This window comes from Lepidochelys kempii, chromosome 3 (assembly GCF_965140265.1).
Source record: "Lepidochelys kempii isolate rLepKem1 chromosome 3, rLepKem1.hap2, whole genome shotgun sequence".
Lineage (NCBI taxonomy): Eukaryota > Metazoa > Chordata > Testudines > Cheloniidae > Lepidochelys > Lepidochelys kempii.
The window spans coordinates 135981107-136008017 of record NC_133258.1 but is presented as its reverse complement, the minus strand read 5'-3'; the positions used below and the strand labels follow the sequence as shown (position 1 = coordinate 136008017).

General features: G+C 40.0%; 1 protein-coding gene across 17 annotated transcripts in view; it reads right to left on the bottom strand.

Moving 5' to 3' along the window:
• RYR2 (ryanodine receptor 2) overlaps positions 1 to 26911 on the bottom strand; it is a 709125-nt gene that overhangs the window by 83307 nt on the left and 598907 nt on the right. For 8 of the 17 annotated variants that reach the window (XM_073338183.1, XM_073338188.1, XM_073338186.1 and 5 more), the window contains 5 exons: positions 18958 to 19014; positions 17708 to 17807; positions 16161 to 16240; positions 8537 to 8613; positions 3929 to 4002 (listed from right to left, as the gene is read on the bottom strand). In XM_073338183.1, coding sequence (XP_073194284.1) covers positions 3929 to 4002; positions 8537 to 8613; positions 16161 to 16240; positions 17708 to 17807; positions 18958 to 19014 — 388 coding nt within the window. Of the gene's footprint in view, positions 1 to 2306; positions 2325 to 3928; positions 4003 to 8536; positions 8614 to 16160; positions 16241 to 17707; positions 17808 to 18957; positions 19015 to 26911 lie in introns of all 17 variants that reach the window. The other 9 variants (XM_073338189.1, XM_073338192.1, XM_073338191.1 and 6 more) reach the window with 3 other exon arrangements.

The window sequence follows — 26911 nt, the reverse complement described above, 5'->3', positions numbered from 1 at the left end:
CTTGCTATGTCATCTTGGGGAAACCACTTAATTTCACTGTTTTATTTATCCATCTATAAAATGGGTATAATTATGGTTACCTATTTTAGAGGGGTTTGTGGGGCTTAATTGTTTGTAAAGCCATTTAAAGTTTTCAAATAAAAGGTGTCAAGAGTATTATTGTTGTTAATATCAACAGATTTCAAAGTGATTAGTATTTCAGGGATATTGTATTTGGCTAAAGCAGAACTCCAGTAGCCTGACCCAAACTCTCTTTTCCTTGCTGCATTGTAAGTTTGATCTATTTAACCATACATCACAAACAACAATAATGATTTTAGGCAAACCACGCCAGTCATATAGGAGGGTATGTGTTTCAAATGGCAAGTAAGTTTTACAGAAGTTTCCTCACCAGCTAATTGTGAATCAGGTTTAGGAAAAATCATTCTGACCCAAGAACATATTCAAGTTTCTTTGTGAAGTCTTGTTAAAAGAAAAAAAAAATCCTGTACGAGAAGAGTGCCCAACAATAGAAAGATAATGCAAGTGTAGATTAAGCAAATGCATTCCATTATCTGTTAACTAAAGAAAGGGCTTTGGGAGGAGAGAAAAATTGCACTTTCAAGGTTATCATGATCATGGTGAGACAGTATAGACAGAGAGAATTAAATGAAAAATGGAAAACCATCAGATGGGATAATGAACATTTGTGCGACTTTGATTCTGAACCTTTTTTTGTAAAACAAACATGACAATCAAAACAAATATACATACAGAAAGATACAACATTAAGTACACCACAAAAACAAGTAAGAAACACATTTGCTGAAGAACCGTCAGTGTTTTTACCAGTGGGGGTTCCAGGATTTTGTACAGGAAGGTGGTACTAGTGAAAGAGGAATCAGGACAAGGAGCTTAGGTGGCGATAGCACAAAGAGAAGAGTTGGAAAAGGGCAATAAATCTTACATCCATCTTAACTCACTGCAGGATTTTCTGCTAATGCCAATGTGGAGATGGGAAAAGAAATCGAGTTTTACAGAACACCACCGCTAGCTAGAGGTCAAAGCCTACTCCCATTGAAGTCAACAGGAGTTTTTAGAACTGACTGGAGTGAAAACTGATTCAGGCTCATAGTCAGTAATAACAAGTTAACAACTCACTGAAAAATGCGTGCATCAAATGTAGAAGTCGTAAGGAACAGGTTATAGTATGTACGATTATAGTATGTACTCTGGACCTCACTCCATTCCCCTAACAATCAACCACATGCTTCTGAATCTTGGAGTAAGTATCTGTCCTGTAAAACGGAATGGAAAAAATATATTCTCCCTGGGTCACCCAGTCTAAACCTTGGTGCTGTCTTGGAAGGACTTTTTAGATGGGTATTTGTAGGATTGCTAGCAGTTATGAGAGCTCAGCTACCCCATAAAATATAGAATGTCTAGCAATCATTCACAGCAGAATCTATCATTTCTCCTCCAGACACAATGGCTGGGCTTTCATAATGCTATCAGGCATTAATACCAGTGGCATTGGGCTGCCTATAACTCACATTCAGTGAATTAAAGTGAGCGTGCTCAGTGACAGATGAATTACTGTTACTCCTTGCCTCTAAGGGATACACATTTTCTCTGTTGTATGAAAAAGCTCTCAAAGTGGCAAATTATCAGGAATAACTGGTAACATCCTGATATAACCCTGAAAAGAAATAGCAGAGGTGTTTTTTGTTTTGTTTTTAAACTATCAGCTACTTTGGCAAGTACTGTAGTAGAAAATGAATTCTGACTGCATAGTGTAAACCTAGCCAGTGACAGCCAACATCTCCTTTCTATCCCAACCTCCAGCCCTCTCTGGATCCACCACTGATTTCCTGTGATTGCACAAAATCAATGCAGCGATAAAGCCACATTAAATGCACAACAAAAATACTACAGGAGGATTACAGCACAAGGGTTTATATATACAGATATATACTTTTTTAAAAAAACATCCAACCATTGCAAATACTGGGCCCACTAAAAAAAACAACAACCAAACAGAAAAATAAATCAAATAAATTAAAAAAAAAGCTTGCTGCTCTTACATCTAGTGTGCCAGTTACTGTGCAAATCCTGAGAAAGGGAGGAAGAACAAAGAAGTGGGGAAAGTTGGCATAAAAACGGAAGAGTTTGGAGTACACAATTATAATAATAGAAAAGAATCCACTTGTTTAAAAGCCTCATAGGAACAAAAAAAAAAAACTCATGGTGTTCAGGAGCTGTACAGTGCTGACACAAAGCTAACAACAGGAAAAAATAAATAAAAGGCAGCTTGTTTTAATAATTACCACGCTCATGAGTGATGACTGAGGAAGGGAGGACAGGACATTTAGTTAAAAGAAAAGAAAACAGGAAAAAAGAAAAAAAAAGTTGAGAATTTGATTTTAGCAGATACAAAACATACTCAGTATTGGTTCTGGCAAATTAGTTCTGCACTAAAGAGAAAGAGCAAATACAAACAAACAAACCAAAAAATTCTCAGATGAGGAAGCATGAAAATACCTTGATATGAGAAGAGTCACTTATGCAGTTGTCAAAGGGTAGTTTATAGTTGCATGCCAAATTTGTAATTTCTAATAACTTTGGTAGATGATTAAAAGAAAAATGATCCTGTATCAAAAAACCCATTTCAAAAGCCAAAATTAATAATAATAATTTCAAAATATATATATTAATGGAACTTATGCCCAGAATGTCCAAACATTCTGGAGAATAATTTGCAGAGAAACATGAAAGCAATGGTCAAACCAGCCTATGCCTTACAAGACAGACAGCACTTCGGGAATGCAGAGTCACGGGGTCAAAGTTTATTCATGTAAATTGACTTTAATGAGATTACTCAAATGAGTCAGGCAAGGAGGATATGACCTACAATTTATTAAGCTATGGGAGCACTTTGGATGCAAGAGAAAATAATTTTAGAAAAGTACTTGTGATCTGTCTTAAAGGCATTCAGTCAAATTAAACAATGTGATGCAAGCATTTGAACAACCAAGAAATATGTCATGTAAAACAGCTACAGGCACAGTAGCCAAAGACATACGCAGTGAAGCAGGTATGAATTACGACCTCCAAAATACAATAATGAATATACAGTCAAGCTTTTTTTTCCCTTGTTTTTAAGAATAAAACCATGTAACAGGATTAGCTAGTTGTAGGATTTAAACACACACAAAATATTATGAATGAAGAATGTAATTGGGAATAGAGAAAATGCGCTTTGGTAGCACTATTAGCACATAAAAAAATTACCCTATTGGTTCCAGACAACCACACTAATCGGATGACAGAACACATTATGTGACAAAAGAAAGAAACTAGCAATGAACTGACCACACAGAAGGTAGAAAACCCGAACTGTTTCAAAATCAGAAGTAAACATAAAATATCAGAATATTTCCCAAAAAGACAAATTACACTGTAAAACAGAAACTTTCACAACCAATGTCTTCCAAACAGCAGCTACTGTTCCTCGGACCTCTGATATTTAATGTATTCCTTGCTAAATTGTCTATTTTTCATTCTACCGGAGATAATTTAATAAATCAGTTGGGAGCCCTTCATTTTATTTTATGCTGAAACTGGTTAGCGATTTCGAAGCTGTTTGACATAAACACTGCTGTTTGTGATTGGAATCTCCTTTCAAATTTATTCATAATATTTTCTTTGCTACTTCAAAATGTTATCCTGCATTCCTCTGAGACATTCCCTCACTCTCAAACGTGCTCTACTGATCTTTTATTGTCTAGTACAGTCTAAAGTAGGCCAGTTAAATTATAAACTATCTGAAGAAATAATATCTCAACTTCACGCTTAAATATCTTGGTGCAGATTTACAAGGGTCCTTGACTATACAGCTTTGATGAAGAACAGTAAAAAGAAAAAGGTTATTTTCATAAGATGATAGTACCTGATCCCTCTTCTGTTACCATGCCAAGGCCCTCTGCTTTGTTTTGGCGTTCAAATGCATTTAGGTCAAGAACGCTGCAATGAGAAAAACAATATAGCATTTAGATTCTTTGACAAATCCAAAATTGTATCTTGTTGATTTTCAAAATTATGGAATTAAACTTAGAAATATAATTATCATCTTAGCTGGAAGATGGGAAATAGAGTTTAGGAGATAACTGAAATGTAATGTCACTAAAGCCAGGTACGCCATTCTTTAACAATGGGCCAAATTCAGTTACATGGTTGCACATTTGGAGAAATTCCAGTAAGTCAATTAAATTACACTGGATTTACTGTGGAAATGATAGCAGAATGCAGCTCATTATGATTTACTGAAAAAGAAAGTATATGTATATTATGTACATATCTCACGTCATAAAAATAATACATTATTATTTGGGTGTACACATAGTCCTCCATTATCTACTGGGAAATTACATAGTTGTGTAAGCCCACACAGGTCACTGTCTTGCCACACCGAAAGGAGGACAGGAAACATTTTATATGGATTTAATCAGACCCCAACTTTATTATGGGATGTCTGGGACTACCCGGCAGATAAAACTGTACAGTGCAGGTTTATGCCATAATTACTGGGGAGCTTCCCCCTTTTTCTTACTATTCTGTTCTACATGGAGCCATGCGGCTGAGACATGCTGAAGTGTTGTGTGCCCTCCTGCTTCAGCCTGCTCCATGTAAAAGGGAGACTTGAAGCGCAGAGCTGCCCCTTTTAAACCCTGCATTCCTCGGGGCTTTTGCAGCAGTTTTCAACCTCTCCCCCCCCCCCCCAGCCATAAAGCACGATTCCCTTCATTTCACCCAATGTATTTTTACATTTTCAATTTATTTTGGTTTACTAAGATGTTTAAAGGTCTGTAGTACCATGCGGATGTACTTTGAAATCCAGATGGCATCAGCACAGCAGGCCAACATCTCTACATTGTTATGGTAGAGATAATTAGATTTTTTTTTTTACTGAAATATTTTTCCATCAATGTTTTTTTTGTTTGTTTTATTTTGGTGGAGAAAATGTAATTTGCTACAGAATTTTTCTTATTATTGATGGGAAATTAAACAAGTTTGCATTTTGTTTCTGTTGGGGGGGAAATCAATATGAATAGAAAGAAAAAAATATAATTTCATTTTGAATTTTCCTAGGAAAAATCTAAACATTTTGAATGAACATTTTCAAATAACTTTGAATTAAATATTTTTCACTGGGTTGGGGAAAGACGCCTGTTTTGCTGACAACCTCTATTCTCTAGGCTGCTTAATCCCAAGCAGCAAACTCCCGAGGGAGCTGCGTTACTACTGGCACCCCCACCCCACCATCTTCTGCAAAATAGACATAGCCAAAGGGGTCTCTAGGGTTAGTTATGGTGTTTTTGGAAGTATTTACTATCATGTGGATTTCCACTCGTTAATCTGTAGAGACCGGAAGGAAACATTCAAGGTAGAGAAGCTTTTCACCAGCTCCATCATTGCCCTCAGGGTGCAAAAAGTGCCATGGAATTCTATAGGTTTGGGGAAGAGAGAGTTCATGCCATAATGGCTCCATCTCCTGCCTTTCCTGCGTTTAGTTCATTGTGCCCTACTTTACAACCTGCTCTCCTATGAGCCACACAGAGAAGAAATTATACAGCTCCATTTATCATAAATCTGTATACTTTGTTGATGGCTCATCTACCTTGCTGCAGGGATTCTCATTGTGACAGCTATTTTGTTCTTTGGATAACATAACAAAGGTGATGATCTGCAATCCCAGATGGGTTGTAACTTTCTGACGAACACTTCATATTTTATTTTTTTCTTTGCCAAACTGATCTTTATATTTTTCCAAAACTTCATAACCATTGTTATCATTCCAAAATATTCTACTTTTAATGAAAAAATACTTAAACTGCTATTTATTTTCAGGAAGAAAAAAATAATATAGTAGTTAGTCCAAGCCCTAGGACATCTGTCATGCAGCAGATTGTGCAAAAGAGAATCTTCCAGCAGCCAGATAAAACAGGATTAGGGATGTTTTTCACCAGCCTGGAACATAGCAGTCATAATGTAACAGTGACTTGGGCTCAATTTTAACTTTCTGTGCAAGTGTCTTTATACAATTATTGTATTTATTTATGCACTGCATGCTTATTACAAACACATTCAGAAACACGAACCTGCAAAAAGACCATAGAATGTCCTCCTGTCCACTCCAAATCAGATGACTCAGTTCCCTTCCCCACCTTCCAAAATTCTATTAACTCCCTCCCCACACAGAGGCCTCCCTGGAATTCTTGAGGAAATGACCCTTGTAGAGTTCCTTGAAGTTATTCAAATCTGGGCTCTGTTGGAGGATGGGAGTAGATGAGTTCCAGAGTCAAGGACCCCTCAATGAGAATGCCTTACCACTAACTCTGCAGGCTATTATCTTGGACACATCAGTCAATCACAAATGTCATATCATGTGAGGAGAGAGGTTGTGGCTAAGGTAGACAAGACCCAAATCATATGTCATTTATATGTTAGAACCACCACTTTAAATTTCACCCCCAAATTAAATGGAGTCCAATTCACATCACAGGCCCCATGTGCAGTGCACTCTTTGCACAAAACATCCAAAAATCCAATATCCCTAGACTGCAAATGTGAGTGGGAAATGGTGAGCAGACATTTCCAAATGGTTTAACAGCCTGTAAACATCAATGGGACAACTCAGAAAATAAGGTACTATTTGTTGTAAGGGTGGCAGAATTGGGTACACTGAAATCAAGGAATAAGTCATGGCAGCTGGCAAGGTGAGTAGCTGTGTAATTAGTCACAGGGACTCAGAAGTGGGGTACAAATATTCAAAAAGACAATGATTTACATAATCCTGCCTGAAAGCTGGAGATAAGCATAGCCCCAGGACAGTCCCACTATCATAGCATCATAGAAGATTAGGGTTGGAAGAGACCTCAGGAGGTCATCTAGTCCAACCCCCTGCTCAAAGCAGGACCAACCCCAACTAAATCATCCCAGCCAGGGCTTTGTCAAGCCCTGGGCCTTAAAAATCTCTAAGGATCAAAATTCCACCACCCATTCCAATGCTTCACCACATTCCTAGTGAAATAGTTTTTTCCTAATATCCAACCTAGACCTCCCCCACTGCAACTTGAGACCACTGCTCCTTGTTCTGTCATCAACCACCACTGAGAACAGCCTAGCTCCATCCTCTCTGGAACCCCCCTTCAGGTAGTTGAAGGCTGCTATCAAATCCTCCCTCACTCTTCTCTTCTGCAGACTAAATAACCCCCGTTTCCTCAGCCTCTCCTCATAAGTCATGTGCCCCAGCCCCCTAATCATTTTCTTTGCCCTCTGCTGGACTTTCTCCAATTTGTCCATCTCCTTTCTGTAGTGGGGAGCCCAAAACTGGATGCAATACTCCAGATGTGGCCTCACCAGTGCCAAATAGAGGAGAATAATCACTTCCCTTGATCTGCTGGCAATGCTCCTACTAATGCAGCCCAATATGCCGTTAGCCTTCTTGGCAACAAGGGCACATGTTGACTCATATCCAGCTTCTCGTCCACTGTAATCCCCAGGTCCTTTTCTGCAGAACTGCCACTTAGCCAGTTGATCCCCAGCCTGTAGCGGTGCATGGGATTCTTCCATCCTAAGTGCAGGACTCTGCACTTGTCCTTGTTGAACCTCATCAGATTTCTTTTGGCCCAGTCCTCCAATTTGTCTAGGTCACTCTGGACCCTATCCCTACCCTCCAGCGTATCTACCTTTCCCCGCAGCTTAGTGTCACCCATGAACTTGCTGAGGGTGCAATCCATCCCATCATCCAAATCATTAATGAAGAAGTTGAACAAAACCGGCCCCAGGACTAACCCCTGGCGTACTCTGCTTGATACCAGCTGCCAACTAGACATCGAGCCATTGATCACTACCCGTTAGCCAGCTTTCTATCCACCTTATAGTCCATTCATCCAATCCATACTTTTTTAACTTGCTGGCAAGAATACTGTGGGAGATTGTATCAAAAGCTTTGCTAAAGTCAAGATATATCACGTCCACCACTTTCCCCATATCCACAGAGCCCGTTATGTCATCACAGAAGGCAATCAGGTTGGTCAGGCATGACTTGCCCTTGGTGAATCCATGTTGACTGTTCCTGATCACTATGGCTACATTCCAGGCTTATAGGAAAGGCTTTTCTCTCTGTGGTCATTTCATGTTCCTTTTCTCTCCCACAAAAACGTTTTTGTATTTGTATTTTATTTTTTGGCCCAGTTGCTGTTTAGCTGGGAGGGTTCTCTGGGTGCTTAGCCCAGCTTGGTTTAATTTTTTCAGTTATTATTTATAAAGACCCGGATATTGCTTTGAGTTAGTGGTTTATACATTAAATTAATTATTATTGTTTTGAAACCCTAGGAATATGAAAGGAAAACAATTTTGTGTGTGTCTATGTGTGTGCATGTGCTCCTTCCTGTCTCACCAGGTAATTCTTCCAACATCCTACTGATGTTACAAATCCTGTAGAAAAGAATCTAGATACAAAATAATAGATGTATTATAATAGATATTGTCTTACCTACATGACTGCATAAGACCAGCAAGGCTCTGAAAGAAGCCCACATCCTTTTTGTCCTTGAGGTAGTCGAGCATTTTCTACAGCAAACAAACCACATAGTATAAATGTTAAATCATTGGGTATCTGTTATTCTATGCCAATTAGGCAGTCGTGAAATAATTCTGATGGCATTTATAAATTAGATAAAACAGACCAATTGACTAAAACCTTGGTACCACAAGTCATGAGGATATTTTGTTACTGACCAAACCTTCCAGAGGAGGCTGCCACCATGACATGGACACTTTTAAAGGAATTATAGGAAATAACAACACTCACTAACCTCAGCACATTCAGAACTAAATGCAAACTTTAATCTTTGACTTAGCTTTCTGCTAGTTCATTCTACACATGCACACACACAAACTATAACTTAATCTATTTCTTTAACAAGCTGGAAAGGAAGAAAGAAGGAGAAATTGTTATTTCTTTTTAAAGGCATTTGGAAGGTTCTCTGACGTTTTGGTGATGACAGTTTAGATAGAATTACCAATATGAAAAAATAATTTCCATGGAATGATATTGCAGTGTTACAAATTCAGATTAAATAACTGTGACAGAATGTATCCCTCTGTCCACACCCTATTATTATAATCTTTGTACAAGGTATGTCTTGTAAGGTATCATTTGAGGTCTCACAATCTGCTGGTCAATATTGTCCTGATAAAATGTGTATGGCAACATTGTATGTGAAGTTACAAGATTTCCCTGTATGATGTTATTTACATATGTTCCAAACTGAGATTGGCAAACAAGTCAGTCTCAAACAAAAGAATGTATGCTCTGCTTAATTTGCATTTAAGCAGTAACCAGACCATTAAGCATGCATGCAGGAAGGGAGACAAAGGGAGTTCAAGCGGGTGAGAAAACCAGCAGGAGATATCCTTACATGTAGATTCCTGAATCTCAGCTTGAAATGTTTTGTAAGAGAGGGACCTCCTCTATAAAAAGGATATAAATGCCTCCAAGGGACCCCCCCTTTCTCTGTCCATCGATTTACTACACAAGACAGGACAAAAGAAGCAGCCATCAAACTGAAAAAGGGGTCCTGGCTCAAGAAGTTTGGCCAGTAAGACTGTCGAGAGCATGTAGTGAGAAAAACTTTGCTTTGAATTTACCATAGTTTGTTAAGTTAGATACTAGTTGCATTTTGTCTTTATTTCTTTATTTGTTTTTATTTCTCTTGTAACCATTTCTGACTTTTATGCCTCATTATTTGTATTCACTTCAAATCTCTCTCTTTGTAGGTAATAAAAACTTGTTATTAATCCAGTGTGTTTAAATTGAAGTGTCTGCAGAACTATTTGAAATAACAAGTTGGCATATTTTTATCTTAAGAAATAACAGACTTAAAACACAGTATTTGTATTGTCCAGGAGAGGGCTGGGCAGTACAGGACATACGTTTCTGGAGGAAAAGCGAAGACTGGTAATTTTCACGTACAAATATGTTTTTATCTACACTGTGTCTTGTTACTGCTAAAATCAGATAGACCCAATCACACACAGGCAACCCTGAAAATCCCAGCTCAGTCACCCTGAGCTATCACCAAGAACAGTTGCCTTGATCACTGTCCACATCTCTCAAACCATCCTTCCCCCTGCTACACTACTGTCCTCTACCCTTTCTTGAAACACTACCACTCTCCACTGAGGAGCCAGAAGAGCATCAGCAGATTCATCACACGACCCTTTGCTGACCTATTATTGTTCAGAAGATTTATTATAGGTGGTGCAGGAAACACTACCTCTAGTTAAGGTTGCCAAACACTTTCCTTTATCAGTCCCTGGTTTTGGTTGCTTATAACTTCACCAAACTAGAAGAGTTCAGCATCTCAGAGAATGAGGTAGGCTTAAAAATATCTTACTGCTGTTTCTTTGAGAAGCCACTACATCTTCATTCTTGGGAGCAGGGACTTGAAATTTGGCAGCAGGGTCACAGAGGTATCAGGGATGTGTGTTTTGCCATCCATACAAAAATTCGACCAAATTTGACCAAATTATAAGCATTTGCTAAGTAGAAACTTATTATAGGATGCTATCTAAATCATGTCAATTTTGTCTGGACTGCGCATGCTCCATCCTCTCACAGCTACTACGTGTAGACTGGTTAGTGCCACCCCCACTATCAAAGTGTGTGTCTCCAAACCTCACTAGTGGCAGGTCCACACAGAGGATAACAAACAGTTATCCTACAAGTTACTCTGTTAGCTCAAGTGGTAGAGGGCTCTGCTGTGGTTCTGAACCCTGCCAAGGATCCATGTTGGGGGGACAATATGGTTCCCTAGGATGAAACGGTTATGTTTTTAAGGTAGGTTTTTTGCACAGGCAACCTTAACTCTGGCATTTAATTAACTTCTGGGTGCTTGATTCTGCAACCTTAATGTTGTTGTAACACAGTTTGTCTAGATGTAATTATAGGGCAGTACTCAGACTGACCCATGCTCACAGGCTTCCTATTCAATCCCTTTTAGGGCTAAAGAACTTTAGACACAAAGAGTATAGAATATACTGAGCACTTCCAGCTCAGACCTCTTCCCCACCTCCGGAGCAGCATCCAGACCTCCTCCCCACCTCCGGAGCAGGGGCCCAAACAGGGGAAAGCTGCAGCTGAGGGAGTAAGGAACTTGCCAGTCTGTGATTTCAAGGAGGCAGCAGGTAGGTGCCTGTGACTGAAGGGGAAAGGAAGAGCAAATACTACCTAGTGCCAAAGCTCCAGTTCTCGAGCAAATAATGAGAGAAGCTAGCCAAAGCCAAACTACAAGCTCATCTAATTGAAGCTAATATTCTAGACCCAGCACATTCTGGATTCAGGCCATGACATGGAACTAAGATTGCTTGAACAGCAATGATGGATGATCTTCTGCTATCAATGGATACAGCGCAGACATCCATTATCATCCTTCAGGACGTCTCTGCAGAGTTTGACACTGTCAATCATCAGATAACACTTCCTTGGCTGAGAAGGGGTTGTAGGGATCCAGGGTAATAAATGTCTTCAGTCCTTCATGAAGGGACACATCCAATGAGTAGTTATGGGACACTACACCTCCATTACTAGACCCCCTCTCTTGTAGAGTCCCACAAGGATCAATATTCTCATTCTCTCTGGTCCTTTTTAACATCTACATGAAGCCACTAGGTGAACTCATCAGTTGACATGGACTCAAGTATCTGCAAAATGGAGATGACATACAGATCCCCCTATCTATCCCTAGGAGGTGCTGTAGCCATAATCAACAGGTCGGATTATGAACAGGAGGCTGCCAGGCAACTCTCCAACACCACATTCTACAGGACACTATCCTCCGATCCCACTGAGGAATACCAAAAGAAACTACGCCATCTGCTCAAGAAACTCCCTGCTATAGCACAGGAACAAATCTACATGGACATCCCCCCCCTCCCGAACCACAACCAGGTGTATTCGATCTGCTATCAATGATCCATGAACCTGGAAATCCTGGACGCCCCATCATCTCAGGCATTGGCACTCTTACAACAGGATTATCTGGCTATTTGGACTCTCTCCTCAGATCCTAGGCTACCAGCACTCCTAGCTATCTTTGAGACACCACCGACCTCCTGAGGAAACTACAATGCATTGGTGAGCTTCCTGAAAACACCATCCTGGCCACCATGGATGTAGAAGCTCTTTACACCAATATTCCTCATGAGGATGGACTACGAACTGTCAAGAACAGTATCCCTGATGAGGCCACGGCACACCTGGCAGCTGAGCTTTCTGACTTTGTCCTCACGCACAATCATTTCAGATTTGGGGACAACTTATACCTTCAAGTCAGCGGCACTGCTATGGGTACCCGCATGGCCCCACAGTATGCCAACATTTTTATGGCTGACTTAGAACAACTCTTCCTCAGCTCTCGTCCCCTAGTGCCCCTCCTCTTCATCATATGGACCCATGGGAAGGAGGCTCTTGAAGAATTCCACCTGGATTTCAACAATTTCCACACCACCATCAACCTCAGCCTGGACCAATCCACACAAGAGATCCACTTCCTGGACACTACAATGCAAATAAGTGATGGTCACATAAACACCACCCTATACCGGAAACCTACTGACCATTATACATACCTACATGCCTCCAGCTTCCATCCAGGACACACCACACGATCCATTGTCTACAGCCAAGCCCTAAGATACAACTGAATTTGCTCCAATCCCTCAGACAGAGACAAACACCTACAAGATCTTTATCAAGCATTCTTAAAACTATAATACCCACCTGGGGAAGTGAGGAAACAGATTAACAGATCGAGACAGGTACCCAGAAATCACCTACTACAGGACAGGCCCAACAGGAAAAACAACAGAACATCACTGGCCATCACATACAGTCCCCAGCTAAAACCTCTCCAGCACATCATCAACGATCTACAACCTAACCTGGAAAATGATCCCTCACTCTCACAGACCTTGGGAGGCAGGCCAGTCTTCACTTACAGACAGCCCCCCAACCTGAAGCAAATACTCACTAGCAACTACACACCACACCACAGAAACACTAACCCAGGAACCAATCCCTGTAACTAACCTTGTTGCCTACTCTGTCACCATATCTACTCTAGCGACACCATCAGACGACCCAACCACATCAGTCACACCATCAGGGACTCATTCACTTGCATATCTACCAATGTGATATATGCGACCATGTGCCAGCCATGCCCCTCTGCCATGTACATTGGCCAAACCAGACAGTCTCTATGTAAAAGAATAAATGGACACAAAACAGACATCAGGAATGGTAACATACAAAAGCCAGTCGGAGAACACTTCAATCTTCCTGGACATTCTATAACAGATTTAAAACTAGCCATACTTGAACAAAAAAGACTTCAGAAACAGACTTCAAAGAGAAACTGCAGAACTAAAATTCATTTACAAATTTAACACCATTAATTTAGGCTTGAATTGGGACTGGGAGTGGCTGGCTCACTACAAAAGCAACTTTACCTCTCCTGGAATCGACACCTCTTCATCAATTATTGGGAGCGATTGTATTGGCCCTGTCAGCGCTGGTTCTCCACTTGTGAGGTAACTCCCTTCTCTTCATGTGTCAGTATAATAATGCCTGCATCTGTAATTTTCACTCCATGCATCTGAAGAAGTGGGGTTTTTTACCCACGAAAGCTTATGCCCAAATAAATCTGTTAGTCTTGAAGGTCCCACTGGACTCCTTGTTGTTTTTGTGGATACAGACTAACACAGCTACCCCATGATACCAGATCCTCCTATCTTTCACCATATATGACCACTCCATCACTACCACAGTGGCCCAGTGCTTGAACTAGCTCAGATCATGGAGGAAGAATAGCAGGTTGAAGCAGAATCTGAGGAAGACAGAGGTAATGCTAGTGGACAGACAAAAGCATTTTGAATAGCATGCAGCCACTGCACAGTCTCCATTAGATGAAGGCCCACATCCACAACTGGACAATTTAATCTATAGTTTAGCAGTGCACTTGGATTCCTCACCGATGCCAGAGTCTCGCATAACAGCATCCACAAGTAACACTTTCTACCTCCTTTAGTTGACCAGAAGAGACTGTGCCATCCTGGCGGACAGTAACATGGCCTCAGTTATTCACACTCTCATCACTGCTTGGTTGGATTACAGCAATGTGATGTATTTGGGAATGACACCTTTTGTGTTTAGGAAACTTTAACTAGTACAGAACATTTCCTCAGCAACACTGGCTACCAAGGCCCATCAAACCCACCTTCCACTGTCTACGCTGCCTTCTGTAGAATTTCAAATCAGGTTCAAGGTCTTGGTCCCATCTTCAGGGTGCTCCATGGCCTCGGACCAGGATATCTAAGACTACCTAAAGATCTGGGATGAAGACTGTGGTTGACAGCTACACTCCTCTGGCACAATGAAACTTTGTATATGTAAGCAGAGTCAGGATGAGCTCCACCCTGACATCTGGTGGTGAGGTGTGGCAAGTTGTGGAAAAGAACTTCAGGGGCTGATCTCATTTGCATAGGCACACCCACCCCACCTAGAATGAGGCCATAGCTGCCCAAATGGTCACTTTGGCTGCTGTGGGATCCCCAGTGTCTTTGTTATTGGGGCAGGAAGAATAAATTGTTATTACCCTGATTATGGGAACTGTGCTTGGAACTGTACTTGGCCTTTTGTTATGATGGAGGGACTCACCATCAACTAAGTAGCACTCGCTAGGCAAGGGTCATGGGTTCCAAAACTCTGTGAATTGAGAGAGGCTGGGGACAAGTATTAATACTTGGTGGCATGGGCCCCTTGGTGAGGGCCTTACATGCTAATTGCACTTCCTCCTCTCTCCACTGTGGAATATCAGAGCTAATTTTTATTTCATTAGAAGTCTAGTTACATGCTGCTGAGCTCACTTTGGGCTAATAGTGCACCAGCACTGAGGCTCCCCTACTACAAGCTGAATTCACCAAAGAGCTGAACTGACTAAGAGCTGAAATCACTGAACGTTGTGTTAAGTAGTGGGGGAGCCTAAAGATATATTGCAGAGCCGTTTGCGGGACGGCTGGAGTGCCTCGTGGACAGGCTGGTGGAGCAGTTCATAGGACGGTGGGAGCTGCTTGTGGGCCGCAGAGCGGAGCTGAGCGAAGCAGTTCGTGGGGCGGCGAGCGGAGCGAAGGCCTATGGAGCTGTGGGGCGGTCAGCTTCAGATCATGTAAGGTGCCTCTTACCTCCGTCCCCATCTCCACCCAGGTTGGGAGGTAAAGCTCTGTAGATTAACTTTTGAACTCTGGGGCTGCCCTGACCAGGGACAGAGACTTTTGGGGCATTGGACTTTTGTGTCTTTGGGTGATTTGGGGTTGCTGGACTCAAGAACCAAAGGGAAAGGGCATGCCCCAATTTGCTTGGGGTGGGTTTTTTGCTCATGGGTTGTGTTACGAATCCTGTTGGTGGTGTTTCCCCAACATAAGGCCACATTGTTTCTCTCTGTTATTAAAAGACTTTTTGCTACACTCAGACTATGTGCTTGCGAGAGGGGAAGTATTGCCTCTTGGAGGCACCCAGCGGGGGTGGTATATATTTGTCCCAGGTCACTGGGTGGGGGCTCGAGCCGGTTTGCATTGTGTTATTGGAATGGATCCCCTAGATATTGAACCCGGCCCTTGTTGCTGCCAACTCTGACGGGCAGAAGGGTTACATATAATAAAGGTAAAGCTCATCTGCGAGTGGGATAAAACTGCCTAAGGGAGCCAGTCTGAGACTTTGGTGTTAACTCCCCAGGAGCTAAGGACCATCACAAACCTAACTGTCTTCCATTCCAAATGTTATCTCCATTTCTTTGACCTTTTCTGCTTTCACATAAACACACAGCAACACGTATATTTAAAAAACAATAAAAAAAAAACCCACCAAAACAAGAAACTCCACTGCATAGTTCTCCCCTCGGGAGAGGAAGGCAGAACACATAACACATGACCAATGTTAGTCACATCACGTAATGTGCTACTGGAAGGCATTCAGATACTACAGTGACAAATGTCTATTAAGAACCTACATGGAATAGATTGGATAGAATGGAATGGTTTACCCTCAAACAGTTTACCTGTTGAACTGTAGAATTTCCTCCATTTAAGATGGCAATCCCAAGCTTTAAGGTGGCTGCAACCATGGGCCCCATCTCACCTTGAAAATATTAAACCATTATTTTAAGTTCATATTTAAAACACCAACCAACCAACCAACCTATTCTAACTTACCCTGCCTTAGGATGTGCACAGCATGGAGTGATTTACATGGAAGTTTACAGGAGAGGATCATTTAAATAATCTCTCTTGTAAAACAGACACACACATTTTTCCTTCACCATATCTACTGTGTGATTTAGGCCAGATCTACAGTACTGCTTGTCGATATAACTTTTGTCGCTCAGGGGTGTGAAAAAGCCACCTCCCTGAGCAACGCAAGTTACACCAACCTAAGTGCCGGTGTAGACAGCACTATGTCGCGAGAGATGCTCTCCTCCTCTTGCTGAGGTAGAGTAATTATGCCAACGGGAGAGCTCTCTCCCATTAGCATAACGCATCTTCACCAGACATGCAATAGTGGCACAGCTGCATAGATGTAGCGCATAGGTGCATCTCATACTCTCTAAGAATACATAGATAAAGACTGTATTAAAAAGGAAAGAAAAAGATGAAAGACATGAAGAATTGTCATCAAAGAATATAAATTACTCTTCAGTCATGACAGCCTTGAGCAGCTGGTTCTGAGGTTGGATGCATAATTTAAAACTGCCTTTTCAGTTTAACAATGCCTTCTTACTGTATGCCCACATAGACAAAACTTTGACACTTCCTCAAGGACTAACTGTGCGGTGAAGAATTTAAATATAGTAGCTAGAGGAAAGTTGGTTAGTTTTGCTTATGAAGGAGAGAGTTGTTTAAGTAATAGTGCAGTAGACACAGCACAGAAAGGTAGATGACAAGGAGAAATGATTGGTGAAAGAAGGGGCCTAATCATAGGTGTAGTTTGACTTCTATATTTGGTGAGACAGCTCCAGTCAGCCAATAGGGCCATGCATGGAAGGGCAAATTCCGCACCTGCCTGAGGCTTGCTGTTTTAGGGCTGGGCAACACCCCCCTACTCCCTCCCAAACTGCACCCGTAGGCCCGATGAACAGAAGCCTAAAAAGTTATACTTCTTAGCAATATACAGTGAAAGGATATCGACGAGGCAGGGGATGAACTGATTATAAATTGGCATGGGTGAACTTGTTCAGAAAAAAATCAGAGCCTGTGCTAAGTGCACAGACATATAAATCCCAGTAATTCTGGAGCCTCACTTTGTCATTACACATTCCCAGTGCACATCAATGACCTCCCCACCATCTTTCACTCATTTCTACATCATCTGGGCTCCAGCCAGGGCCAGGAATACAAAAATACCACAAGAAAATTTCTTGTGATTGTTTTTCAGCAAACTTTTGCAGAATCAACTTCTAATCATCACCTAAATTTGGGGTATTTATTTGAAAATGAACCTAATTTAAGGTGTAGCCACCAATAATTACAAGGAGCAAGTTCTAGAGCCAACAAATCTTCAAAAAATAATCCCAAAGATTGTATATGTACATAAGCGGTAGGTCTTTACCTTTGCTGGCGCTGATTGTTTGAAGCACCATCTCTGCAGCACCCCGATCATGCAGTCTTGCTTGCTGGTACAGAAGCTTCTGTTTTTCCATTTCTTTTTCCTGAACAGAAATTCCAATCATTTAAGTTGAGGACTTCAATGACCATCAGCTCGCCAAAGATATTTTGTTATCTCTTAGTATATGGGCTCTAATGCAACATCATAGACCTATTCAACGCACACACAATGCTACTGAACAAATATTTAACATGTTCAATATTTCCCTCTGTGTTTTTCTTTTTATCCTTTTAGTCCTTTGTTTATCGGGAAGGAGTTCTCTCAATTGTAAATCATTTGGTTAGTTCAAAGCCCATATTCACAGTATATATGTACTGCATGTATCAAACTTGCACTTCTGTGCTATGTTTTGTGCAACACTTTATACTCTCTTAATAATCTTCTACAGCATGACCATAACTTGATACTGCTCAGCACATGGCTCTTGATGTGCAAGTTGTCCCTGAATGATAGAATAGCTTCATCAGGAGCTTCATTCATCTGGGAAAATTTGTTCAAGAAAGAATAATAGGCAGAGTTGTATATTTCAAGTAAGATGCTGACTTATAATACGAGATAGATTTCCCTAACCCACAACATATCCCAAAAGGATATAAGACAGAATACATTGTGCCTTTATATTTTGCATTCTGTGGTGGCAACAAACAATACTGCATGGTGCTGCTTGAGCAATGGCTGAAGTTTGCTCTTCATTATTTAAACTACTGAAAACATAAAGAGAAAACATAGAGGCACAGCTAATTCCAGGTGGGTATGAGCTTTCACAAGGATAACTGAAGGTTGCTGGAGAATTGAAAATGACTAAGCAGTGTAAGTTGCAAAATGGAAGTTGCATAGAGCCCTATGACTACGAGTCCATCGGATGGCGTGGTAGAAAAGCGTAGTCAATGGGGCATGACACCATCAATTAGTATCATGCCCAAAAACACAACGGCCAAAACACATATGACCTAAGAGCAGGAACAGCTGCAGCAGAAGTAGCCAGAGTGACAGCTTTGCTGCCATAAACTTTCCATCCAAAGTACAGAAAATAGACACTGGAAGATGGAAGAGGTTTAAAAAATGAAGGCTTGCTAGATACAGACCATGAAAAATAAAAACTAAAAAGAGGTAAAAAATAAAATGGGTTCAAATGAATGAAAAAAGAAACTTTAAAATCAAAAGCAAACCAACACAGACATTTATGCTGTTACCAGAGAGTTCTCGCTGGGGCTGGCAAATTTGTTTCTTAAATCTTTGATAATATCGTGCTGCGGAAACAAAATTCATCAAGTTTTTTTTTTCATACTACAGTTAGAGCTCCTGTGGTTAAACTTTTCCCTTAAATTATGTAATAAGTCGAAATGGAGGCACAGAAAAGAAAAAGAAATATGGCAGCTTTGCTTCATGTGCAGCCATGCTAACGTCTGAAAGGTTTGCCTTCATGTTTAAACCTCTTCCTGTGAATTAAAAAACAGAACAAAACCATACACGTACACACAACCAAATAATCATTATACAAAACCAAATAATCATTACAACACAGTTTCAATACAGCTGCAACAAAATATTTTCATCTGCTTCAGAGGTCATGGAAAATCGATTAACATTTGATTTTTCTTTACATTTTCCTTTGTTTATTTTTAGACCCAACAATCTTTTCTCTCTCTTCCATTGCAAGAGTCACTTATTTACTTTTGTCTTCAGTCCTAGGTTTATTATGAAAGGACCTTTCGTTGGTAGCCGGATGAGGAAAGCACAGTAACATGGAGCTCTACCTCCATCATCTACAGACCAAGAGAATGGGTAAGTATGACGCCTGCAGTTGCACAACAAAAGAGAGGCGAGAAGATGCCTGGTCAAAAGGGTTTAAAACCAGGTTGGAGAGAAAGGAACTTCATGGGTTTTTGTATCCCGCTCTGGGAAACTCAGACATATAGATAGTTGCCAATGGCAGAGTGGTTCAGCAAAAACAAGATATGAAGACGACCAGTCCTTGGATAAGAGCTTCTAAAACTCACATTTCCCCTCTCAGTCTGGCTATATTTTCTGGTGCACCTTTCTCTAAAAAATGAAGGAGCAAGTGTGTACATGGGCTCAGGAGAGAAGGCAACCTGCCAGGAGTACAAAAATATGCCAGACCACTAGGTGTCCTGTTCAAGTATTATCACTTCTCTGAGGTGTCCACATTCCTAGATACAGTTGCTACTACTGAGGCAGCTATAAGGCTGGCAGTTGTATTTAATTGTGTTCACTCAAGCTGATCTGAAGGAATCTTGAGAAGGTGTTAGCTTAGTGAATTAATTTGACCTCATTCATCACACCATCACAACCACACACAAAAAATCATGCTAAAAGAAAAGTTTGGGATAATAAAAAAATTAAACATTTCACAGAGAGGATATTTTTAAAACTCTGACACTAAAAAAAATCAGTTATTTCTTGTGTGATCTTAATTTATATCATATAAATGAATATGAACACTGAGAAGTGTACATGTCATAAATATAAAGGGAAGGGTAAACCCCTTTGAAATCCCTCCTGGCCAGGGGAAAGCTCCTTTCACCTGTAAAGGGTTAAGAAGCTAAAGGTAACCTCGCTGGCACCTGACCAAAATGACCAATGAGGAGACAAGATACTTTCAAAAGCTGGGAGGAGGGAGAGAAACAAAGGGTCTGGGTCTGTCTGTATGCTGCTCTTGGCTGGGGATAGACCAGGAATGGAGTCTTAGAACTTTTAGTAAGTAATCTAGCTAGGTATGTGTTAGATTATGATTTCTTTAAATGGCTGAGAAAAGAATTGTGCTGAATAGAATAACTATTTCTGTCTGTGTATCTGTTTTGTAACTTAAGGTTTTGCCTAGAGGGGTTCTCTATGTTTTTGAATCTAATTACCCTGTAAGATATCTACCATCCTGATTTTACAGGGGGGATTTCTTTATTTCTATTTACTTCTATTTTTTATTAAAAGTCTTCTTGTAAAAAACTGAATGCTTTTTCATTGTTCTCAGATCCAAGGGTTTGGGTCTGTGGTCACCTATGCAAATTGGTGAGGCTTTTTATCCAACATTTCCCAGGAAAGGGGGGGTGCAAGTGTTGGGAGGATTGTTCATTGTTCTTAAGATCCAAGGGTCTGGGTCTGTAGTCACCTAGGCAAATTGGTGAGGCTTTTTACCAAACCTTGTCCAGGAAGTGGAGTGCAAGGTTTTGGGAAGTATTTTGGGGGGGAAGGACGTGTCCAAACAGCTCTTCCCCAGTAACCAGTATTAGTTTGGTGGTGGTAGCGGCCAGTCCAAGGATAACGGGTGTAATATTTTGTACCTTGGGGAAGTTTTGACCTAAGCTGGTAAAGATAAGCTTAGGAGGTTTTTCATGCAGGTCCCCACATCTGTACCCTAGAGTTCAGAGTGGGGGAGGAACCTTGACAGTACATATGTGGATTTTCACCCTGAAGGCTTTCCCCAGCAAAGCTGTGCATGAGCTAGGAGTCTTCTTCGTCATTATCTTCATCAGAAGTAGAGTCTGTTCAAAACTTAGACATTTTTTCTGTTTTATTCTCAAAATTTTAATAGGTAAAAAGCAACCACATGGCAAAGGCAGATGCTAAATCTGCCCAGTATTTGTATCACAACTAAAAATTAATTTACTTATGGTTATGCTACAGTGGTATCTGATAGATAAAAGTATAATATATCTTAGAATATGTAATAATTACAGTACATCAAAATATTACAGGTTTGTAATTGCTGAGAAATGTTGACATTTTTAATGTTAACCACCAACTCTCCACTACAGGAAGACCATTTGTATTGTCTAAAGTTTACATGCCTATAAATATTTTTTGTGGGTAAGCATATGACCAAGATTTATGATGTTACTTGCTCATTTCTTTGTATTGCGTGCTTGGCTTGTTTCTTTCTTGTACTGTGGACTATAGATATTCAGAAGACTAAGATAATCCAAGTGTTCTATTGCTTAGTGCAAGCAGTTTTCTTCACGTAGGTCTACACTTCAAACAATATCAAGAGGAGTTTGCTCTTTTGTGACGTAGCTAGTGATTTTGGATTCCTAATGGAGGAACTATATTTTTATTCACTGAGTTGGATGCTAGAAGAAAGGAGTCTTGTTTAAAGGCCACTGTTGTCAAAGATTTCAAAATTAGGATGTGGCACATGCAATTAGTCTGTAAGAAAAGCGGCTACCTGCAAATGCTTTGGGACAGGCTGGTTTTAGAGTATGAGTTCTAGGTCCCTGCTGAAAAGGAGATTGACCAGAATTATTAGAATGGGAGACTATTACCAAGAATGTTACTTTTATTTGACTTTCCCTCTTAGTAGTGGTATTGGTCATTGTAGGATAAGCGCCTCCGGAATCTGTGCAATCAGCAGACCCAAGGTAAGAGGTCTGGATTCTATTTTCATTTCATTTTGGTCTCAGTCTCTTTTCCAAGGACCACAGATGTGACTGAAATTCCTAGTTCATGGTTTATTAACTTTCCCATTTTCAGTAGTCTTCTTTCAAGCCACCAGCACTGCATACTGACAAATGGTCTTGAAAAATTCCATAATTTCTCTGGTTACTTACCTATTATCTGAGAGGAAAGACTGTGATAGATGTTATGTTGTTTACAGCAACTTGTGGGTTTCTAAGGGCTTTACAATTTTACTTTCTTCAGGAGGCATAAGACATTCATTTTAAATGATAGTGTAGTTGAGTGAACCTGACAGGAAGATATACTTACGCTTCTCTCTCTGCATAAAGTGTAATTTATTTTTTAGTAGTTCTATGGGGGGAGGGATAGCTCAGTGGTTTGAACATTGGCCTGCTAAACCCAAGGTTGTAAGTTCAATCCTTTAGGGGGCTGTTTAGGGATCTGGGACAAAAATGGGAGCTTGGCCCTGAGGTCCCTTCCAACCCTGATATTCTATGATTCTATGACTGCTTAAGCCTAATTCTTTGTAGTTGTTATCAAGGGACTGAAGAGCAAATTGGATTTGATGCAGTTTTTTTTGTAAGTAAATCTATAAAGCCTCATAGGTCTTTCAATCAAAGAGCTGGGGTCATACCTGGGATTAATTTGGACCAAACTTTCATATTTGGCTAACATGGGTGTGGTAAAATTTTAACTTGAAATATTCAAGCAGGAAGGTACTGTAGGGAGCCAGGTGATATTACGCGTGAGCAGGAACTGACAAGAGTGGAGCTCTGGAATATTATATACTAACACAGCATGGCTCTTTGTCTCTTTCTAGTAGCTATCTCGCATAGGATGGTTTGAGTCTACTACTCATGGAGTACTACTGCCTTTGAGGTCATGGATCTGGCCCGTTAGCTCAAGCAGTTGACACTTGTGCTATTAGATCCAGAGGCCTAGCTTCAAGTCCTAGAGATAGCCAACTAGGGATTTTGTTATAGTAGCAGGAGCTAAGTACCAATAAATCTATAATACTTATATAAAAAGTTATGAACATGTTCTGAAAGTCTGAAATAACTGAAATACATAAATGAAGATTAAAACAGAATAACCTGAGAGAAGATAAAAAGGAAAAGAAACAGTTACTTTAAGCTCATTCTGCAATGATCATATCTCCTTTAATTTATCCTCAGTTATCTGCTTTCCAAGATCTCCTCTGTCCTACAGCAGTAAAGGTCTCCCCCATCTTGTATGGTGTAGACAAGCTAACGCAGAGAATAAACCCCATTGCAGTTCTTACACAAGCAAAATGTTCATTTATGTCAGGGGTTGCTATGCATGGGGTCTTAAAAAAGTCTTTATGTTAAACCTTTAAATTTGCTTCATTCTACATTATGTTCTCTGGAGTAAGTCTGTTTTTAATCCTAAATTACACATGTTGAAATATACATAGGGAAAGTAAATGGACTGTAACACAGTGACTACTCAAAGCTTAAAATGTAGGCTTCAGAAGTGTGTGTGTGCACGCATGTGTGAGATAAAATAAACTTTTCCCATTCTGCTTGACAAAAATAATTTAAGTATTGCAATCTCTTGCTGCTGGAAGTCTGGTTCCACCAGATTTAGCTTTTCTTCTGGTTAAAAGTGCATTACTGGGATAATACCCAGCTGAGTTGAAACATCTTTTCTACACTGGAGTCCTGCTAGCATTATACAAAATAACATAACACAAAAGGAATTTTTCAAAGCACAGATGACAAAGAATGAGAATGAGGGAGGTAAAAGCAAATTCAGAAACTATCTAATTAGCACCTACAGGCAGGTACATGTATCATTAAAGTACAGTAGATTCATCTTGAAAGCAAAATTCATAATAAAAAAATTCTCTGCAATTATAAAAAATGATTTTCTCCTCTACTTGCAAAGCTCTCTTTTTTATACTTTGTTTCTTCTGTTTAAATTCTTTCCATCTTTTCTCCCCAGAAAGACAAATTATTGGCAACCGCTCCATGATGTCAAAATCTTGATAGAACTGCGGGGTGTGGGGAATGTCACTAAACATGCAAGTTTCAAAATATTGGTACATGCATTATTTGTGGGTCGGTGACTGCCTCAAACTTTGAAGATGTTCCTTTGGGATTTTTAGTTTGATCTGGTGCACTGTATACAGTATAAATGTGGTAGGGGATTGGGTACTGTACACATATGATTTGTGAACAATTCAGTTATCAGGACCGTATGTATATGGCAAGGAAAGATAGAGTTATATGTGTAAAGTGGAGAAAACTCTTTAAGGTTACTAAGACCATTCTTATAAGCTTCTTGGAGCACAACCAGGTCTTCCTTTCTATTTTTTGCCACACATGCTGATACTCAACAAATATTAATGATACAGTGAAAACGTGGCTAGTCAAGCCATTTATGGCTACTTTTACCAGGCGTGCTGAGAATGCCTACGTGCTTGATTTCCTGGGTCTTAATCTGTGGTAGTTGCAAGGAGATGAGAAGGGAGAAAATGAAAAATAAGATTCGGTCATAGGATATTTTGAAAAAGGAAGAAAATTGGGTTGAACTTTCTACTCCTGAATTTTTAAATTTTGCACCTAAAATAGCAGAAGAAAGATAATACTTCTTTGTATATAGTAGAGAAAGGAAAGATACTACAGTGCCAATTATTGTGTGTTAAAAAGTTATATGTTTTTAAGATGTGTGTTGACAAGCATCAACCAGCAGTACTTAGTGTGTTACTAGTGTCATTGGCTCTGTTGATCCTATCCCACAATAAATGCATTGATAGAAAATTTTTATATGATATTATATAGTTAGATTTTGAGAAATAGTATGTGACCATGTATTTATAGGTTGTATAGGAATGCACCTGAGGGCGGAATTAGGGTTGCATAATCAATCTAATTGTTTGCATTTCTGGATTTTGAACAGTTAAACGGAAAACATTTTTATTGCACGATGTTACATCTATATTATATATATATATATACACACACACACACACACACATATATATATATATAGTGTGTGTGTGTAGATACTTGTAATTTAACAAAGACAACATAATATTAAACAAAATACTACTCTGAATTCAGTGAGCATTAAAGCAGAGGTAAAAATCTACAGGAACAAAGAAATTCAGAGTTAAGACTGCCACTGCACACTTATTACAGCAAAATGGGACTGAATTGTCTCCACGTAGACTTGCCTCAACATCTTTATTGCTTTCATTTTGACATTAGCATTGCCATGCCATTGCAACCTCATCCCCATAGACTTACATTGATATTGTTTTGTTTCATGTTTCCTGCATCCATATACTGGTTTGCAATGTTGTAGCAGTGTTATACTTGCAGTGTTGGTCAAATGAGATCACTCAAAACACTCATTCCTATTCAAATAGATAGGAATGTACAAGATTACAAGCATGCTCTGAAAAGAAACACACTTGGCTAGCAAGCTTGCAAAGCTATGTCTTCTGTGTTCCAATATTTTTTTCCTAAAATACTGAAAAGATAAATTCCTTTAAATAACCTATAGAGTTATACATTATTTCAATTAATCTCTTTGTTTACATCATGGGGTGGAAGGGGAGAGTGACATCTTTGAAATAGTTGCAAATTATGTTTTTTGCATCTGTATTATTAAAACAGTCCAGTGAAATTAAAAGATTTTTACAATCCAAGTTGGGAACCTATTTAGCACATCTGAGTCCGCGGTAATTTGAAATGGTTAATATCTCAAACTCTCCTTCCAGGCTGGGAGACGCTCAGCAAGTTGGGATATGCTCAGTAAGATAATTACGTAACTACTCTGTTAAAAATAATTAGGGGACAAATAAGGAAGTTACCAAACTCATCACTTGATTATCGTGGCATGTTTGTTTGCACCATCATGGAGGGGCAAAATTGTCCTCTTCTCTTTGACCACTGAGGGCTTAGCCAGAACCAGTTTGGTTCCTAAGTGCTGCAGTATAGGATTTGAGAGCCCATATAGAAGGTTTGAACCACCAATGCCCCATGCAGCCCAGCTTCACAGGGGATCACTCCATGTCCCCTCACTCAGTGACATGAGGTGGTCAGGATTGGTGAATTTTGCATATTCACTATCTGTTGCTCCAGACAACATGCAGCAGACAAACAGCAACAACAACAGGCCTCAGTATCAGCTTTGGAGTAGCTCCACTAATGCTGTCTAGCCTATGACAAAAGGATCTCCTCCTCTAGTACTCCTTCGCCCCCGCACCACCCCCACCAGCATGTTGCTAGGGTCGGGGGATTGGGCTATGACAGAGTAAAACTTTTGGTCTTTTTTGTCAGCTTGATCTTGCATTTGTTATACAGGCAAAATATCCATTGGCTTCAGGAGTTTTTTTCTAAGTGCCAGTATGGGGTCCTTCGTTCAGAACAACTTAAGGATTAAGCTGTGCATAAAGCTATGCAACAAATGTATCCATTTGTCTCTTCAAAAACATTTCATGCAGACTCAGAATGGCAAATTCTGCATTCTCCCTTTGACCGTAAGAGAAGATGTGAATATTTAGTAGCAGATTTTTGGCTCTAGATTTATATAGGATTTGTAGGGTGACATTTCACCATTTCTGTCAGTGAACACAACTTTGCTCAGAAATTCAAATCTCTTGCAACAAATTACAAATTTGCCACACTATATTTTCTTCAAGGAAATATTGGTTGTTTGCACAGATCCATTTCACTCTAGAATTTGGTATAAAGAGGTCCATCAGAA